The 12990-nt window shown below is 42.0% G+C and overlaps 1 protein-coding gene across 2 annotated transcripts in view; it reads right to left on the minus strand.

Annotated features, from left to right (window-relative positions):
- Positions 1–368: 368 nt before the first annotated feature.
- Positions 369–12990, minus strand: part of agbl4 (AGBL carboxypeptidase 4) — a 372526-nt gene continuing 359904 nt past the window's right edge. For both annotated transcript variants that reach the window (XM_068707293.1, XM_068707292.1), the window contains 4 exons: positions 11870–12022; positions 8756–8918; positions 945–1038; positions 369–804 (listed from right to left, as the gene is read on the minus strand). In XM_068707293.1, coding sequence (XP_068563394.1) covers positions 708–804; positions 945–1038; positions 8756–8918; positions 11870–12022 — 507 coding nt within the window. In that variant the 3' untranslated portion in view covers positions 369–707. The remainder of the gene's footprint in view (positions 805–944; positions 1039–8755; positions 8919–11869; positions 12023–12990) is intronic.

Raw genomic sequence — 12990 nt, forward strand, 5'->3', positions numbered from 1 at the left:
CTCTCTACACACGCACACATTTGACCTCACAATCACAGTTAAATCTGTCTCCACCTTTTAAACAGTTTTTTTTATCCCATTCCCAAATGTGTATTATAGTGCCCTGAAATCGAGAAATCTGCAGTTAAGTAAAAAACAGAGAATGCTTTGTCAACACCATAAATGGAGCTAAAGCCTACATGAGCATGTACAATGCAATAATACAGCTAAATTGAAGTTGTTGAAGGTCTCACTTATATAGAAGCAATCACTATTGTTATCAGTATCGATATAAGAGAGAAAATGATTAAGTGATTTAGTATTTAATGACTATAATACCAACAGAGATAACATAGCATAACACCATAGTCATAAAATAAGTTAGTAACAACAGGGAAACATGCATTTATTTACAGTTGTATAGACAACAAAAAGGAGGTGCTGAATGAAGGCCACAGATGGACTTTAGATCGGTAACCAGCCTGTCTTCCCTTGGCCTTCAATAATCCACGTTTTATAGACATTAAATAACCCAAGAGGAAGCTTGTTCTGATTTTAGTCCTGCAAGTACCAGTCATCCCACTGTTACAAATCTGTGAAAATAAGTCTTTATAGCCAGGGAGATGTGGAGCTTCTAAAGGCAATGAAGTGTGAAGGATCCTCCTGCTACGGTGCTCTGCCTTTTATACATGCTCAGTCCGTGTCCGTCTGTCCTTCTGTCTGATTGTCTAGTGCCTGACACCCTGGCTCTTCTCCCTTTCTCTGTCTGCTGCGTCTCTGCCAACGCCGTTGCCCTTTCTGTTACCGTTGCCTGCCACCTCAGAGCTGGAGACAAAAACATATCAATATGAGTGACTGAGATGGTAGGTTATAGTTCAGGAAACAGCAAAACAAAAATACATTTATGTATTTGGGTAATCAATTTCATTTTATATTTACTTATTCATCATGCCATACTGCTTTACCTTTGAATGTGCATAGGTCTGTTTTCCTTGATGAGGTTGTTGAGTTTGTAGTAATCCAGGAAGGTTCGAGCAACATTCCTGCCCAGTTTGGTGTCTGAGGACAAGGAGTTAAAGCTAATTGTCTTTGGAAGAGGTGGACCCATTATTGTTATTAGTTCCACCTGTGATCTTACTGCTATGACAAAGTTAAAATGTTTGTTGTAAAAAAAAAAGTTTATGAATCTGATTAATTTGGGAACAATAAAAGAAAAAAAACATGAGTGACTAAAAGTGTTTTCATCCATAACAGATACAGTTCAAGGCCCACAGTCCTAGATAAAACCAATCAAAAGTAAGCTTAGGTGTCCAGCAATACTTCAGACATTCATGATGTATATGTATTTGAGATTCTGAACATGTTTAACATAAAGTTATTTTAAAAAGCCTTAGAGACATGACCAACACACCCAGTTAGGTACAGTAAATAACTAGAGACTAGCAACTGAAGAAATGAGCAGTGTAAATCCTCAAGGTACAACACATGCGGTCTGAATTAAGTGAGGCTAAATCAAATGTATTTCACTCGTGTCAGCCAAATGCATGATGCTGGCATGAATCACACAAAAGCAATTACTTATACACTGAGGCCTTATTTAAATTCAGAGGTGAGTGCACACATCATCCCCCTGCCCAGTTGTCCCTCACTACATTAGGGACAATATCAATAACTTCACTGCTTTAATAAAACAGCTGAGCGTCTATGAGTGCTGTCGCTAAGCCTGTGATCATTAGGCTTGCAGAGCAAGTAATGATGACAATCAGGTTCAGATAATGAAGAAGTAGAGAACCACTGAATGCCAACAATGTTCCCAATCACTAAGAGTGAGGATATAGTAAATAGAGATGAATAAGAATGATGTCGCTAACAGAAGTAAATTTCATCGAGTCACTGGGAAAAACAACATCAATATCAGCTGCCAATCTACCTATCCACCCTTTTAAACGCATGTCCATCGACCTTATTCCATCATCCTCCATCTATACAGAATGCACATTCATATAGATCCCAACACAAAACAAACAATAACACAAAAGTTTTTCCCTATTTTGAAGGCATTGATGTTTGGCTGCCTCCATTCTTCACCAAGCTGGAGCATGATGGAGCAACACAAAGACATAATCTGTCACTTTCCCCTGTCATTACCTTGTTGATACTCAGATACGGCCTGTCATTCGCTGGACTATTTATCTGTCACAAACGCATGATTGAAACAACTGGCATACAGAAAAAGATAAGAAAAAAGAAAAAGATGGAGATTCGGCCATTTTTGTTTTGTATTTTCCAATTTCTCGTAATGACCAAAAAATGACCCGAACATAAATCCTGGTTGCTATAAAGATGAAAATCTATTGTTCAAAGCCTGTTAAATTGTAAACCATTCATCCTTGGTTTGAACAGGCTGTCTGGGCATATACTTCAGCTTTGTAGTTTGTCATACCTCAAGCAAAACACACACACACACACACACACACACACACACACACACACACACACACACACACACACACACACACACACAAGCACAAGGGTATACCTGGTAAGTAAAGCCTGTAAATATGCAAGCAAGCCCCTCTGTAAAGTCTGCCACCTTGGCCTCTGAAGGTGTGTTTTTGCGTATGTTCGGGAGTCTGCACAGGACTTCATTCTTCACCCGGCAGGCTGATGGCAATGCTCTCCACACGACTCCAGAGTCTATATTTACACCCCATCTGGCTGTTTGTCTGTGAGTCCTGCATCAGGCCAGACTTGCTGAGAGTGTGTGTGTGTGTGCGTGTGTGTGTGTGTGTGTGTGTAGATGGACCGCACAGGCTGTTTCATAACAGCTAGCTGATGATACTGATTATGACGAGATAAAACTACAGATGAACAAACTAAGGTTATGTCCTTCTGAATCTCACTTTAATGCTAATTTGAATGCATAATATTTATAAACAACACTGGGAGCCATGCTAGCAGGACAGCTGTGCCTTGAGCTTAATGGAAACAGCCTGCTATCTCACAAAGACAATGCTAACCTGCTGATGTTCAGCAGGTATAATACTTACCATGGTCACCATCTTAGTTTAGCATGTTCCCATGATTGCTAATTATCAGTAAACACAAAGTACAGCTGAGTGCTGTTGGGAATGTCTTACTTTATGTAGCCAAAGTACTTGACATATTACATTTTCTACCTGATGATGGCGCTAGATGGAAAGTTAAGTGATCAGCAAAGTTATTATAGTTCATCCTGAGGGGGACATGAATGTGTGTAGCAAATGTCATGGCATTTCCCCCAGTAGATATTGAAATGTCATAGTATAAGTGAAAACGTTGACCTGCTGGTGGTGCTAGAAGAAAAGTCAGGAGATCATTAAAGTCATTAGGATTCATTCATTGGGAACCATGAACGTCTGTGCAACACTTCATAGAAATCAATCTGACAATCGTTGAGATATTTCAGTCTGGACTGAGGCGGTGGGCCAACTGACCGACTGTCATACAGGACACACATTCCTATCTCAAGAGCTGCTGGCATAGCTTACATTAACACATACGAATGTAGGTGGTTATTAATCTGCTACTTGTTGTTAAGAGCTGATTCACATCTTCAAGGACATAAACCCACACTCACATATACCTGCGTACTCTAAACAAACAAACTCCACTTGTATCCTCCTTCATCCTGACCTCAGGAAAGTTTTGGGTGTTTTCCTCCGTTCTCTTTCATCAGCAGAGCTCGGTGCCAGTCCTGAGCTCTTTGGCCAGGCACGCTCACACTCAACGACAAAAATATCTCCCGGACCCCACAGTGCGCAGATGGCCTCTCAGTTTGGCTTGTCACGACTCGCCGTCTACTGCAGGAGGTTCCGTGATGGACGGTCGGCTTCTGAAGGAGAACTTCATCCGTGTGGCGAATGGTCGGAGACGCGGAGGATGCCCTGACTGCTGTCTGGCCCGTTGCCCGGGGGAAACCGTAGGGTTTGGAACGAGGCTGCTGCTGCAGCAGGAAGTGATGTGTTCGAGCGCCAGGAAACAGTTGGTGGGCTGTAGCTTGGATTACAGAGGTGAGTGGCAGTGGAAATATTCAGAAAAACTGCAGCTGCTTTAGTCCAGATCTACGCAGCCTCTTCTGAATTAACACTGAGACTAATAATGCTAATATTGTTTATACTTAATCATCAACATTATCAGTGTGCAATCATTATCCAGCTCCAGAGAGGTCAAAGAGGCGTGCTTCAGCTTCACACAGACTGTCAGCATCTTGCCTGCCTGTCACTGAGGTGTGTGAGGCGTATTCTTTAACATCTCCGTACGCATAACTGTCTTGTCTAATCAATAGCAGGTCATTGTCATGGCTCAAGGGCACGCCAGCTTAGGCGCTGATGAGATACGTGAGACAAAGGCGATTGGGACATGACTTGTTTACTGCAGCTGTTTACTGTCAGCACGCCATTTAGCGGCTTTCACCGTTATGTCCCTCGTGCCTGGTCCTGTAGGACAGACAGACAAGGTGACAATCAGACAACAAGGCCCCCAGTGGTAAAATGGACAAGACACGCGGAGAATGCTGTCCAGATTGGACGAGAGTTAACAAGCCAACAAGCAGGGGACATTCAAGCCATCAATACGATCCACTGACAGGTCCTGTCACTGCACTGACACGTAGAGATCTAATTATCAATGCTAATTAAGAGCCTAGTGAACAACAGCAATACAGAAAGGGACATTTTTGTCCCCAATAGCAATTCAGCAGACTGAAAGACCCCACGTCCTGTTGCCCAAAGGGACAAACAAGGGTTGATTTAAATCCCTGACAAGAGGAACTGTCACTGCCAAGGAGACAAGCTCTGAAACTTGAGTCGTAAAATGAAATACGTGCGAGAAAGGCTTCTGTTTGCTTACAGTGTGCACTTGAATGAATAGAGACTCTTCTGATCTACAGTGTGCTGCTCTGAAAACAGGATATGGAAACTATTTTTATATTCCAATTATTATGTTTCTTTACAAAAGTTGCACTCATTTGTTGTTTAGGAAAGGCTATGCTTTGTGTATACAAGTTCAAGAAATATAAACAAAACGAACATACCATAATACACACCTGTCTCATTGTGGTACCTGTGATTTATGACTTCAAGCCTCTCTTCTTGTTCTTTCTTATTAGTGTCATTATCCTGAAGGTATCACTTTTATAATGTTACAATCATATCACCTCTTACTCATCAATTGTCACTTCACCCACTTTCAACTTTTACACTTTAACTGACAATTCCACTGCTTTAGTCTCTTATGGTTTAACTGGTGAGTTCATCTATTTTCAGTGTTCACACTTCAGCTCTATCACACTTGATGATTTCATGTCATCTCAGACGGTGAAAGTTAGACTTCTTTCAGCATTTCCATTTTAACTGCCACCTCAACTTCTTTCAGTCATGCAACTGTTAATCGCAAATTAACTGCAAATGTTCAGCTCTGAGCACACTTTTCACAAAAATGACTTTCTCAGACTCTCCGTGAACATCAACTTCATCAACGTTTAGAACAACGACCAAAAGGTGTGCATGTGTGCATCTTTGTTAGTGCTCATGTGAGGACACCTGTTCATCTGAGCATACTGTAAGCAACAATATTTGTGCAATCAACTGTGTTTTTAAATGTGTCTGCGTCTGCGCTCGCTTGCACGTGTGAGCACCTATTCATTTGTGCATGTCTGTGTGATATGATGTGTATGATGTGTGGTACTGAAGCATATTTGCCTCCAAGCCACTCACAATCTGTCCATTGGGTGTCAGGTTCACTGATGCATACATATGTTCCACTGGCTATTCTGTGTTGAGTCCCACTGTTATGGCGAGGTGCACGTCAAACAGACCTAAGACACATGTAGAAAATGATGGCTACAAGTGTGTATATCTTAGCCAACACCACACAATCCAACAATGACACTCTTGACAATAGATGTGGATTATTTGAGTGAACATCTTCAATGAGAAGATCACTGTGTCAAAAGCCTCTGCATGTCTTTTACTGAAAGAAAACATCACATTTGCATGAATCAAACAGGAGATAAAAATGTACTTTTCTTCCTCTCAGAGTGAGAAGTTTGAAAATCTTGAAAATCTGCTCGTCTGTACACTGAAAGGAAAAAGCAACCGCTCAACCCAGCGTGGGAAAAGCAAGAGCAAACTCTTTCAGGGAAGACGTAATGGCTTTTTAATGTTTTTGAATAATTCTTCAAAGTCACAGAAAATACTGTCTCTCCACAATACAAAAAAAAGCATCCACACCCACAGACACACTACAAGGTAAGTAGGCCCCCAAAGCTCACATGAATACACGTACTGAACTCACATAATGGAAAACGTCAAGCTGAGTTTTGAGCGAGGTTCCAGATTCTCTCAACCCTAAAACATTCCACTTTTCAGTTTAAACTTCCGTCTGAACCGGAAGGTCCATCACAAAACGCAGCTGGTCTATGAAAATAGAAAAACAGGCCAAAATCTTACATTTTTGTTCTGGGACGTGGGATGACAGTGAGACTAAATTTAACTTTAAGTGCAGTACGTAAGCATAAAAAAGAGATATAAACAGAGGAGTAGGTACACACACACACACACACACACACACACACACACACACACACACACACACACACACACACACACACACACACACACACACACACAAGTGTTAATGATTAGAGGACAAAGAGAAGACAGACACACGATGGAGGTTGTCCCTGCTGTTTCAGAGAAGACGATTCTCAGCTTGACTAAATGATATAATGAGCTGTTATGTTCTGGGTGACAAGATGAGAGGAAAGGACAGAATGAAGGAGAAAGGAGGACATGAAAAGAGAGATCAGAAAACAAATACAGACACACTAAGCATTACACCTTTTTTTTCCGAGCACCTTCAAACTGTGGCAAAAGTCTCAGCTGTGAGAAAGGTTACGATTTCAATTTTGGTGGCTACAAGTCACAGCAGTGGAGAAGGAGAGTCAGGAAAGATTAAAGGGTAAGGGCGGCATGTTTTGAAGGTGGTAAGAGTTAGGGCCGAGGTTATTACTCATTTGTCATGTATTAGTTTAAAGGACTGTGTGTGTGTGCCTGTTTGTGTGCGTGTGCATCAGGTGAGAAAGGTGGAGGGGGGGGCGTTGAGATGCTAAAGGTCTCTGTTGATGATTTGCACGCTTCATCGAGCTGACTGCTGGGGCGTATAAAGCGACATGGTCGGTTCCTTCAACCTGCCTGACCCCAATCTCCACTCTACACCAGGTCCCTGTGCTGCCTGCCCACCCTGTGGATCCCCTCCTCCTTGTACACATCCCCTTCTCACAGCCAAACACACACACACACACACACACACACACACACACACACACACACACACACACACACACACACACACACACACGCACACACACACACACACACCTGGAAAACAAAAAAGATCAAGCAAGTCCTCCCACAAGGGCTGAGTTTTCTTCCAATTTGACCTTCAGATGAAATGTCCCCTCTGCACACACACGCATAGAGGCTGAGACCTGGCTCCCCATGTATTATTATCCTGCTCTGAACCCAGTGCCACCAACTCAAATAAAAACACAGAGGAATTTGTTTATCACAACTGCCAGACATTTGTCTCCTAAAGGTAAGCCTAACTATTTGTCTGTGGCTGTGGTGGTACCCTGTGTATGCACATGCCTGCATTCCAGTTGTGATTTGGGCATCACAACTGGAATGCAAAGATGTTTCTATAAGAAGCATTTAAGGGATGAGAGGGTGTGGAAAACACACACACCACATCCCAATACGAGTGACTCTGTATCACTTCAACGAATTTCCAAATATGAATACGTACATTTGACCTGAATGTTACTAACTTTTCATGTGGGTGTGAATTAGAGAGAAATACACACATGGTGAGTCAGAATGTGCCAGCTCTTAGCACTAGAGGGCACTAGGGCTACGTGTATTTCCACCCTCCCCGCCACCTGCAGAATATGTGTAGGGGAGCACATACTTTTCGTATGTAGGGTCCTTATCGCTCTCTCTAAATCTCTCTTTCTCCCTCTTCTCACTCACTCTATCGGTAAGATCAGACCGCCATCGGCCGGCTCTCAGGAGCTCTTCAGCCCTGAGAAGGTCAGCTGAAGGAAAGCTTCCTCCCATCTGGCTCCATTAACGCACCTGTGACCTTCGGTTCCCGTGACGAATGTAATGTGTGTGCGCCATGTGTGCACGATTGTAGTCGACAGGAATCGTGTTTGTTCCATTGTTTAACGCAAATCAAAGCCTCAACTGCGCGCACACACAAACACACAGCATTATGCATTCCAACACAAGCCCCTTTCTCCTCTCTCCTTTGTAAATACAATCAATAGACACAACTATCACATCCCTATTCTGTCACTGCACATCTGTCGCAACAAGAGGCAACAAAAGAGCAACATGGTGTTCTTCAGGGTACACATGACCTGACACACACAAACTCCCCACCAAGGATTCAAATATTAAGATAATGACTTGAATGATTACAAGATCAATTGGCTTGATTTCAGAGGGAGATGGTAACTGCAACGACAATGTGTGTGTGTGTGTGTGTGTGTGTGTGTGTCCTATGTGTGTGTGTGTGTGTGTGTGTGTGTGTGTGTGTGAAACAAGGAGAAAGACACATATTAGAACATTATTACTGCTCTCGACACTCTGATCTTCTCCTCTCTTGAACAAACACACACAGCCATGCAGATGCATGTACACTCACACAGATCATATATGTTGAAGGATACATGTCTCCTCAGTGTACGGCACCGGAGCGGTGCTGCCAGCCGTCATGTAGCTGTAGAAGGACACTTCTAGAGTGTAGCAGTAGGACGTGTCATCGAGGAGACCACCGAGGAACCGTCTACCGGTACCGGCCTTCACCACGTCCTTGTTAAAGGACGTGTTGGACTAGAGGGATGCACAAAAAAAACATCTTAGACATTGTGTTGGACTAGTGGTTAGAAAGATGACACTTCAGTGAGAGGATTTAAGTTCAATGATTTGTGTCAGCAAGCATCTTCCCTGTTAAAGCATATTTGTGGAGTCTGGAGAATTTCCCTACGGAGATCATTAGCCCTGACTATAATATATAACCTTAAATACCTCTCTGGAAAGTGTTGTGAGCTTCAAAAGGTACTTTTGTTTCTCAGTTGAAACTTTCCAAAAAATAATGTCTTCTAAAATCCTTGATAACCTAAACGGAACATTATTTCTTACAGTAAAAGAGAAGAAAAAAACACATTCAGCATAAACATATTGCTTTTGTGTTTTTGTGTCCCAGTTTACATATCACTGTACTTAAAAAAGTTAACATTTCACAGTTGAGGAAGGCTCGAGAAGAAAAGAGAAGAGGGGCTTTGATACATCAACAAAGATGCCACGGAAAAGTTTATCAAAGATCAAAGATCATATGTAGTGTGGAGCAATTGTTTAGCATAAGAACGATATTATAAGTCTAATTGAATACATCTAAAGCAAGTTACTATTACCACCACGAGAAAGCGCATGATATACTGCAGAACCAGCCTTTGACAAGCTAAATTAAAACAAACCTATTATTGCATTTACAAAAATAAATTCATCCGTTAATATCTGCACCAAAACCATTTACATCATAAATATTTGACTCACAATTTAATATGGCTAAATTTCCTTTGTTGATGAATGAAAAAACAAAACAGCTGTTAATATCGAATGACATGTCTCATCAGTGAAAATGCATTAACATCCATCATTATTTCATTCTCAGTAGCATGCAGTGCCTCTGAAGAATCCAGGACAAATTATGTACATTGACTTATTTGAACAGATTGACTTCATTCAAAGTCATTACTAAGCTGTAAATGGCTATGGCAGAAAAAAAAAAAAGTCCAGTCTATTTTGGGTTTCAGCGTGTCAGCTATACTATATGATGCTGTCTTGGGAAGAGTGTGGAAAAGTTTCCATTCACTGTTCACTGTCACTCCACTCTGCTCTGCTGCAGTGAGAGTTGCCTTGCTGAAATGCAGACTTGGCGGCCACCAGTGGGAGTTTGCCATGATTGTGTTGTGCTGCTGCTGCTGCTGCTGCACTGGGCTTTAGGTAGTGCTGAATGGGCAGAGGGACAAAAGCACAGTGAGGGAGATGACCCCTGGGCCAGCTGTCACATAAGCAATAGAGAGAGAGAGAGAGAGAGAGAGAGAGAGAGAGAGAGAGAGAAGAGAGAGAGAGAGAGAGAGAGAGAGAGAGAGAGAGAGAGAGAGAGAGAGAGAGAGAGAGAGAGAGAGAGAGAGAGAGAGAGAGAGAGAGAGAGAGAGAGAGAGAGAGATTCTCCTGAAATAGCGTTTTACTCGTCCTACGTTACTGCATACCGTATAGACACTGACAATAAGTGACATTTCCATGCATGTGTGGGTGAACATCCGCCTCTCTGGCTTTTCTCTGTATCCAGGTTGGCACTGGGTGTCAATGGGCAATAAAGGTTATTCTTTATGATGTGTGTAAGTGGCTCTGCTATGAAATGTCAGCGTCACTGAGAAAACGAAGGTCAGTGACAAGTGACACCGGGCTGAGACGAAATGGTTTCGTGGATGATGTACCTGTATGAAACGGTTTTATAAGGTTATGCATGTGTGGCTGTGTGGAGGAGCATCACAGTTAGTGAATGGATGTTTTTTCCCCCCAAAATGCTCTTTTGTTCTTTGCTTCTCTCCTCCATTCATTTCCAATACTTTCATTTCCTCCTTGTTTTTCCCCTCCGCACTGCCCTCAGTCTTCACAGTCCTGTCCAAATAAACCCAGTTTCAGACACCTAACAGGGGGCTTTAGCTCTAACACCTGCACTGCTCATACAGAATATCCTGGCCTACTTTTACAGTACAGTCTTGTGCTTCGTCATAATCTTCACTGTGTTTGCTATTTCTGTTCCGCATACACATTCATATTAATGGTAACATGTCAGGGAAACTGCTCTGTACATCTGTAGGATCTCTTTAGACAATCAAGTAACATTCATGTTATATATGTTCTATATATGTTACTTCATGGGCATTTGTTCATATTCTAAGACCTCTTACTTGTTAAATTGGATATACAGTATATTGATAATCCACAGCTTACTTCATACCTTATTTTTAGGGGGATAGTGTAGATTCTCATACATAATTTCCATTCATATTTTTGCTCCTCAAGGACTTCTGCCACCACTGCTGCTGCTGTTTGGGTACACCAAAATTTTGCATACCAACCTATTCCTGAAATTTTACTGTATTCTTTTACATAATCTATACATTTTTCAAAATATATTCTGGAGTTCAAATCTTTGGGTGTGTGCTTTAGTATTTCCGTTACTCTGTGTTACTTGTTAATTGAACTGAACAGTCAGTGTTTATGAAGTTCAACCCTCTCTTCTTTTACAGTCTGCTCAGCTCCTCTCTTAAGTGGTCATGGTGAGAATCTTTGTGCACAGCTGGAATGTGCTCTTTTCTTCTTCACACAAATTCCCTCAAATAATTTAACACCTCCTGTGTTTGTGCATGTATGTTTACACTCACATGTGTCAGCTGTGTGCATATGTATTGCTAATTCTATGTATATATATATTTTTTTTTTTAAATCAACACGTTGCCTCTAATCTATGCAGTTACACACATTCACACCTGGGAGGTGCCCAGTGCAACCAAGGACTTCAACTGTTTACCACTAAGAGTGCAACAGTTGGCAATTAAATGCCTCGCTGAACACCACCTCACCAGTAGTTGCCGAGATAGGACAAGTTCATGTTCTCTTTCTGAGTTAGCTTTGGAATTGAAGCTGGGTAAAATTGTACTTGGCAGCCTGCATATGCGGTGTGTTTGTATGCGTCTGTTTGCGTGACTTACAAAGGAGAAGTCTGGTGCATTTTGGCATAACAGTCTGGGGAAGACAGCCTGTCTCTGGACGCGCTCCTCGTCCTCGAACACATTGCCGTACATGAAGCCATTCAGCATGGTGGAGTGGGCGTGAACATCAATGTAGAACTCCAAACTAACTCTCTGATGGGGGAAAAGAGGGAACAGACAGAACAGAGAGAACAGAGGGACAGAGAAACGCACAGACAGAAGATAAGAAAAAAACAGAAGGTTAGTGGGGAAGATGGGAAATCTTTCTGACAACAGCTACAGTCCACACCAGTTTGTCCACTAGGATTAAGGCCTTTCTTTACTGAGACTGTGCTGGGAGAGGATTTCCGCCATGGGATGACTACATACCCTCCAGACATTGTGGACTGACAACATGTTTACTACCTGAAAGGAGTCAACCACCCACACATAACTTCAATCAGACTGTCTATATGAAGGGCACACCTACAGCACATACATAGACGGCGAGCAGAGATGGATATGGTGTTAAGACACACACACACACGCTCTCTCATGGGATTGTCACATTCACCACAAGCTCCATACTTATTTATCAGGTTGATATTGACTTCATATTGAGTTTGTAATGTCTTTTCTCTACAGCATACACTGTGTAAAATGGATTTGATAAGATCTGTTTCTCTCAACTCTGTTATCACTCAATCTACACACACACACACACACACACACACACACACAGACCTTTATCGTGTGACACAAACAGGGAGCTTCCCACTGATTTGACTTATCTCCAACTTCTAACTTCAACATTAACTCTGACATGTCTAGATGCAGGACTATCACGTATGACTGAAGCATCCATTTCAGGTATTCCATGCTTGTAAAGGTCTCAGTTTGATAGATCTGACATTGTTACTCCTCAATACAGCACACATAAGAAATAGCAGAACTGCACATAGCTAGAAATAATTAAACCAAATTGAAGATGTTAGTGAGACAGCACCAGGAACACCTTAGAAAATCTAATTTCAATTGACAGTAGCTATCCAAAGTTGCAGTCTGATGCCCATCTATGTATGTCAGAGTAGTACAAAACAGTGGAGCATATTAATTCCCTTTACACTTCCTCGCACTTCCCT

This window comes from Cebidichthys violaceus, unplaced genomic scaffold (genome assembly GCF_023349555.1).
Source record: "Cebidichthys violaceus isolate CVI_PGR_0920_01 unplaced genomic scaffold, fCebVio1.0.p SCAF_13, whole genome shotgun sequence".
NCBI classification, from domain to species: domain Eukaryota; kingdom Metazoa; phylum Chordata; class Actinopteri; order Perciformes; family Stichaeidae; genus Cebidichthys; species Cebidichthys violaceus.